The sequence below is a fragment of the Malania oleifera genome, chromosome 5, assembly GCF_029873635.1.
Source record: "Malania oleifera isolate guangnan ecotype guangnan chromosome 5, ASM2987363v1, whole genome shotgun sequence".
In the NCBI taxonomy this organism is placed as follows: Eukaryota; Viridiplantae; Streptophyta; class Magnoliopsida; order Santalales; family Ximeniaceae; genus Malania; species Malania oleifera.
In genome coordinates, this window is record NC_080421.1 from 54,878,082 (window position 1) to 54,885,508 (window position 7,427).

The 7,427-nt window shown below is 42.3% G+C and overlaps 1 protein-coding gene across 1 annotated transcript; it reads left to right on the forward strand.

Moving 5' to 3' along the window:
• The first annotated feature begins 1,791 nt into the window (after positions 1–1,791).
• Positions 1,792–4,336, forward strand: LOC131155974 (uncharacterized). Its single transcript, XM_058109429.1, has 4 exons — positions 1,792–1,934; positions 1,980–2,613; positions 2,731–2,901; positions 4,160–4,336. Exons 1-4 carry the CDS (start codon positions 1,792–1,794, stop codon positions 4,334–4,336), a joined length of 1,125 nt encoding a protein of 374 aa, XP_057965412.1.
• Positions 4,337–7,427: the final 3,091 nt, after the last annotated feature.

Here is a 7,427-nt window from a genome sequence, read left to right on the forward strand (position 1 = left end):
AAACCACACAAGACCACCCAATATAGTCCTAGTACTTACCCAAGTAGCTCTCGCAGTACACTAACCACTACGCTCCCACACCAGGACGCTAGTTTCGGTTACTCGATGGACCCGAAAAATATGTACGTATAGCAAGGGTGAGACACCTCTCAGTAAGGAAGATACAGGTTATATCGGTGTGTGGCATATGAATGTTATAATGACATACTAACACGCATAGTTCAACAGTCAAAACAGTCAAAACCAATTCCAGTATTTTCACAAAAACAAGCAATACAATCTGGTGTTGTCACACCCTTTGGCTTGAAGCCGGACTGTCTGGTGGTATTTCACATCCTTTGGTAAAAACTGACAATCTGGTGATATTTCACACCCTTCAGAAAACACCGGTGCCCCCGATAACCTGGCATAGCATCGGCATTGAACCGGTGCAGATCTGGTGTTCGCACACCCTTCGGCTCGAAAGCTGGCCAATTTAGTGGTATTGCGCACTCTTTGGGAAAAGCCAGATTTTTAAACCTGGAACAATTCAGAACCCTGTTCCTATTTCACCAAAATACAACACATGCATACTCATATAACCAAACAAAACCACACTCATTTGGTAATCTAAAATCATGATTTTCCAACTATATACAGTTTAAACAAGTCAAGGCACGACTATCCCTATTACACAGTATAAATCACCATATACACACAGTTTTCCAACAAAACTAGGGATGCAACCCGTTGCCTCCTTTTTCCAAAATTGTAATCATGAAAAACTCATAATTTTTACCCGTTAGATTCCTCCAAATGAGTAACCAAAACGCACACAGAACCGTGGACCACAGTTCCACCAAGTCCGATTTCAAAAATAACCAATATAAACTGAATACCTTTACCTTTTCCCCAAATGGCAAATCCCGAACTCCAAGGCCCCTAAATAGCGAACCGAGTTCCAAAACCTACAACGTATAGTACAGAATATACTCACGACTCCATTCTCTACAAAACTACTAGAACATAAATGAAAATCGAGCCTTACCTCGATTTTACGCTAAAACACGAAGATACCCGAACCGAAAATTTGATCCGTAGAACTTATAGAGAATCCTTCCACGATCCTTGTGGTAACTTCAGATTTATGATTCTCACTTCCTACGGTGAAGAAATCTAGAGAGATGGAGAGCAGGTTGAGTTTCTAGAGAGATAGAGAGAGAAAATGAGATTTCTTAGCTGAGAAGTAATGAAAATATCTATTTATAGTACCTTTAACTCGGTCGTTCTCGTCGACAAATTGCGTCCTCGTCGATGAGGACTCATAGTCTTCTCATCGATAAGACCATGACCTCATCAACGAGCCTGAGATTTTTGGATTTTCGAAACCCCTCAGCTTCTCCTCCTCAATGAGCCCTGAATTTTGTCGCACTTCCCAATACCTCTCGGCTTCTCCTCGTCGATGAGCCCCTGAAACTCGTCGCTGAGTATCCTTAAGACTTCATCAACAAACTCTGGATTCGTCGACGAGGCCTGCTTAATTTACCTTTTTGCCCCTCATTCAATTAATTAAACCCACATATCACGGTTCGGGTTCTTACAAGTAGAAGAGCAGCGTCCATGGTGCTTATTGGTTACCTAGAGCCAATTCAGGGAGGTCTTCTTTAGCAAATACTTCCCTGTTGCCACTAAAGAGGTAAAGGTGGAGAAGTTCCTACATCTGACACAAGGATCCATGACCGTATAGCAGTATGCAGCTAGATTTGTGGAGCTATCTCGATTTGCTCCACATATAGTCCCAGATAAGCTCGAATGTTCGAAAGAGAACTGAGGCACGCCATACGTGCGCAGGTGGCAGTGTTGATGGTCCAGGTCTTTACGGAGCTAGTGGATAGAGCCATGGTGGCTGAAGCCAATGTACATAAAGGGGAAAGAGAGGCAAGTCAAAAGAAGAGGTCTCTATCCCAGAGTTATTAGTGCAGCACTGGGTAGAACTCCAGGAAGAGACCTAGTAGTTCATCAAGCCAGCAACAGGCATCAAAACCACAAGCCACTCAAGGAAATTCTCAGCGCCCTGCTTGTCCTAAATGCAATAGGATGCACATAGACGAGTGTCGGGATGGTTTTATGGCTTGCTACTGGTGTGGTAGTACAGGACACCGGATACCGGATTGTTACGTGGTACTAAACAACGCGCCTTCACAGCAGAAGTATGGAGGAAGTAGTCAGGCAACTAGAGGAGGTCACCAAGGGGGCATCGTGCAAGCGCAGGTGTACTCGTTGACGCCGGGTGATACAAAGAACATGGGCAATGTGGTGATAGGTACGATTTCATTTATGTCACATAATGCTATTGTACTGTTCAACTCAAGGGCAACCCACTTATTTGTATCCTGGAGATTTTCTAGAGTATGTGGAGTTGAGACCCAGTTGTTAGGCATCGACTTAGGAGTGGCTGTGCCGATGAGGTCGGTCATTGTGTGTACTAAGGTGGTTAAATACCATTCGATAAAAATTCAGGGGAGGAAGTTGTCTGCCAGTCTCATTATTTTGGAGATGCAGGGATTCGATATTATCTTAGGGATGGACTGGTTAGCATCCAGCTATGCGAGCATAGAGTGCCGAAAGAAGGAGGTAGTGTTTAGACCTCTAGGGGAGGAAGAGTTTAAATTTGTATGGTCGTGTGTGCACTCTGCATCACAGATCCTCTCAGCGGTGTAGGCAAGGAAGTTACTTCTGAATGGTTGGCAGGGGTATCTGGCGTGTGTGAAAGCAATACCAAAGGAAGGACTGAAGCTGGTGGATATTCCAGTGATAAGGGAGTTTTTTGATGTCTTTCCTGAGGACTTACCAAGGTTGCCTCCAAATCGGGAAGTGGAGTTCGCTATTGATTTAGCACCAGGGACAACACCAATCTCCAAGGTGCCGTATAGAATGGCTCCAACAAAGCTAAAGGAGTTAAAGGAGCAACTGCAGGAACTTCTAGATAACAGTTTCATTAGATCGAGCGTATCACCTTGGGGAGCGCCAGTGTTGTTCATGAAGAAGAAGGATAGGTCGATGAGGATGTGCATCGACTACAGAGAGATAAACAAGGTAACTATAAAGAACAAATACTCGTTACCACATATTGATGACCTATTTGACCAACTGAAGGGAACTCAGGTTTTCTCTAAGATCAATTTGCGATCCGGGTATCACTAACTGAAGGTGAAGTCAGATGACGTATCAAAGATGGCCTTTTGAACCTGGTATGACCATTATGAATTTTCGTTATGCCGTTTAGTTTGACAAATGCGCCTGCAGCATTCATGGACCTGATGAAATGGGTATTCCATGAGTACTTGGATCAGTTGTGGTAGTATTTATAGATGACATCCTAATCTACTCCAGGAGTCCTGTAGAGCACGAAACTCATTTGGGGCTAGTACTTTAGGTACTTAGAGAGAAGAAGTTGTTTGCTAAATTCAGAAAATGTGAATTCTGGCTTGAGCATGTTGCATTTTTGGGACATGCAGTGTCCAAAGAAGGAGTATCAGTTGACTCGGGCAAAGTGGAGGTAGTATTAAATTGGACGAGACTAAAGAACATTCATGAGGTTAGAAGTTTCTTAAGTCTAGCAGGGTACTACTGCTGTTTTATCGAGGGCTTTTCTAGGCTATCAGGTCCGTTGACACAGCTTACAAAAAACAATAGTAGGTTTGACTGGATTAGTGATTGTGAGCAGATCTTTCAGGAGTTGAAGTAGCGTTTAGTTATGGCCCCAATATTGACCATTCCATCAGGGGATGGTAATTACGTGATTTACAGTGACGCATCCCAGAAAGGAACTGGGTGTGTTTTGATGTAGCAGGGTAAGGTTATCGCTTACGCTTCTCACCAACTCAAGGAGTACAAGAAGAACTACCCTACGCATGATTTAGAATTGGTGGCAGTGGTGTTTACACTGAAGATCTGGCAGAACTACCTTTATGGTGAATAGTGCGAGATCTTTACTGACCATAAGAGTCTCAAATATTTCTTCACTCAGAAGAAGCTAAATATGAGGCAACGTAGATGGATCGAGCTGATTAAGGACTATGACTACACCATTAGCTACCACTCGAGAAAAACTAATGTGGTGGCTAACGCTTTGAGCCGAAAGTCAGTGAACGTGTCAGTTTCAACAGTTGTCTGACAGCATCAGATCATGATGGATCTAGAGAGGTTGGGGGTAGAGTTGGTGGACGAAGACCCACAGGTGTTCATCGCCGGTTTAGTTGTTCAGCCAACCTTGCGAGAAAGAATCAAGACAGCTCAGAGGGAAGACGCAGAGCTGGTAGAGGTCAGGGAAGGAGTGCAGAATAGGTTGAAGTAAGATTTCAATGTCTCTACTGATGGGATGTTGAGATTCCATAGCCAGATTTGTGTCTTGAATGACACTGATATTAAAAGGGTCATTCTAGAGGAGGCTCATCGCTCTCTCTATACTGTTCATCCAGGAAGTACAAAGATGTATAGAGACTTGCTAGAATCATTCCGGTGGAGTAACATGAAGAGGGAAATTGCTAGATTTATGGAGCAATGCCTAACATGTCAGTAGGTTAAGGCAAAACACCAGAGGACAGCAGGATCACTACAACCACTTGACATTCCCAAATGGAAGTGGGAGCACATCTCGATGGATTTTTTATCGGGGTTACCTACAGCGCTGCATGGGTAGAATGCCATTTGGATTATAAAGGATCGACTGACAAAGACTGCACACTTCATTCCTATTAGAGTCAGCTATTCCATGAATAGGCTAGCAAATTTATATGTGTAGGAGATAGTGCGGCTTCATGGCGTCCCTGTTTCTATAGTTTCAGACCGAGACCCATGATTTACCTTTTGGTTCTAGAATGGTTTGCAGGATGCCTTGGGATTGCAGCTCACTTTTAGCACCTCGTTTCACGCACAGATGGATGGACAATCAGAGAGGACCATTCATACTTTAAAAGATATGTTGCAGGCATGTGTGATAGACTTTGGGGATAGTTGGATTTGGTATCTACCGCTCATGGAGTTTGCATTTAATAACAGCTACCAGGCCAGTATAGAGATGGCACCATATGAAGCATTGTATGGTTGCCGGTGTCGATCTCTATTATATTGGGATGAGGTAGGAGAGTGGCAGGTGTTGGGATCAGAACTGATCCGGCAGGCCTCCGAAAATGTCAAGCTTATCAGAGAGAGGGTTAAAGCAGCTCAGAGTCAGTAGAAAAGTTATGCAAATACTCGTAGACAGGAGTTAGAGTTTGAGACCGGGGATAAGATATTCCCGAAGATTGCCCCGATGAAAAGGGTGATGAGGTTTAGGAAGAAAGGGAAGTTAAACCCTCGGTACATTTGGCCATTCAAGATCTTAGAGAGGATAGGTCTAGTTGCTTACTAGGTAGCGTTGCCACCAGCATTATCCAGAGTTCATAATGTGTTTCACGTATCCGTGTTGAGGAAGTACATGTTAGACCCTTTGCACCTTGCTCAGTTATGAACCTCAAGATATTGGAGACACATTATCGTATGAGGAGGTACCGGTTCAAATTCAGAACTAAAAAGTACAACAGTTGCGTTCTAAGGAGATACCATTAGTGAAAGTACTGCGGTGGAACCACGCAGTAGAGGAGGCTTCTTGGGAATTAGAGATTGAGATACACCAGAAGTACCCACAGCTCTTCGAAGAGGGTTAGCTCTAGACAGATAAGGTAGGTTGTGTGATTATTAGTTATTTTCATGTGATTGAGAGAGAGGTTAGTATAAGAGTGTGATGTAATGAGATTTTATGTTGTATCCACGGTATTTCTCTGCCATAAGCAAGAGTATGTAAAAAACTTGGGTTGGAGTTGATATGTGGGTAGTTGCCAACTTTTCTGTAGAGCTAAGTTGTAAGTTAAAGTACGTTTAGTATCAGTTAGCAAATTTTGAGGAAAAAATTATTATTAGGAGGGGAGATTGTAGAGACCCGAACTTATAAAAATAAGAAATATATATATATATATATATATAAAGGGATTTTTGCAGGCTTCGTTGAAGAAGCCAATGTTCTCGTTGACGAATGCCCTTCAGTGCTTCATCACCGAGATTCAGAGTCTTGTCGACAAAGAGATCCTAACCAACATGAAAAATATCAAGTTTGGGTTCGTCGACGAGGGACTAATTCATCGACGAGTTTAACTGGGTCAAAAGGCCTATAAATATCATTTTTCATTGCTTAAGGGTTAGGAAACCCAAAAATCTCTCTCTCTCTCTCTCTCTAGAACCGAGGAGTTCACTCTCTCTCTCTCTTGCTCTACAGTTCTTTGCTGTTCGTCGCTCGTTTCGACGATCGAAAGTTACTACGAGGATCAGGGACCTAGGATCTATAGTTCTAGTGGATTAGATTTTCAGTTTGGTAATAAAGGTCAGGATTTGGTTTCCGAGTGTTTTTGTTTCTATTTCAAAATCAGGTAAGGGGATTATGTTTAATGTAGTGTTATATCATTTTTTAACAGATAGAAATGTTGTGAGGTGAGTATGTTATGTTTTCAGTTGAGATTTCTAAAAACCAACCATTCAAAAGGCTCATTTTTTAGCCTAGGATATACTATATGATATTTTGAGTAAAAAGGAATGGTGGAAATATCGGTTTGTTTCTACAAACCATTTATATAGTGTTTTTTCGTGGTTGCCTACAGGCTATGTTTTTAATATGAAAAACTGTGTGGTAGTTGAATATTATTTTGAGAATTATGGAAATACTAGAATGGGTATGTTTGTGTAATATTGAACTGTTTGTGAAATATACTTGAATTATTTAGAGAAATATAGGGATTTTATGAGAGGGTCGAGGCTCGAATTTGTAACAAAAAGGGGTCAAGGCCCAAGTGTGTATTAAATGGTTGAGGCCGAGATTTATAAAATAGCAGAACTTTATCCAGAGGCTGAGAGCCGAGTTGTTATAGAGGGGCCAAGGCCCGAGTTTGTACTTTATAAGAGGGCCGAGGCTCGAGATAGTATTAAACTGTCAAGGCTGGGTTTTATGAAATGAGTTTTAAAGTACAACTTTATTTACTTAAATTGCACGATATGCTTTAGGAAACCCGCGACCCAGTGTTGCGAGTACGGTACCGTTGCTAGAGAGAGTTTCACTAGTTGACCGCGTGCGCCCACATTTACGAGCGTGTGGTGTTGGGTGGTCCTAACCGATTGACCTAGACACAATCGAAACCGTAAGCGAGCTTGCGGAAGCCTACTAACGTATATAGCAGGGAGTTGACTTGGCTTGGGTTGATCCCCTGGGTTTTTGTCCAACCTTTGAGCCACACAACCTTGACCACGGGGGTTTATACATGGCGAGTGGTTCTAGGGTGTATCTTTTATGCATATCTGTATATTTATGTAATGATGTAAATTTTTTCCCAGTATTGAAATATGTTATAAGAAATAAGAAA

Bases quoted from the DNA above. Each gene is read 5' to 3' on its own strand.
- LOC131155974 (XM_058109429.1), top strand. From the start codon at position 1,792: ATGTTCGAAAGAGAACTGAGGCACGCCATACGTGCGCAGGTGGCAGTG. The intron at 2,614-2,730 runs GTAGTGTTTAGA...AATGGTTGGCAG, and splicing joins TAGAGTGCCGAAAGAAGGAG to GGGTATCTGGCGTGTGTGAA. The intron at 2,902-4,159 runs GTGCCGTATAGA...GTTGTCTGACAG, and splicing joins GGACAACACCAATCTCCAAG to CATCAGATCATGATGGATCT.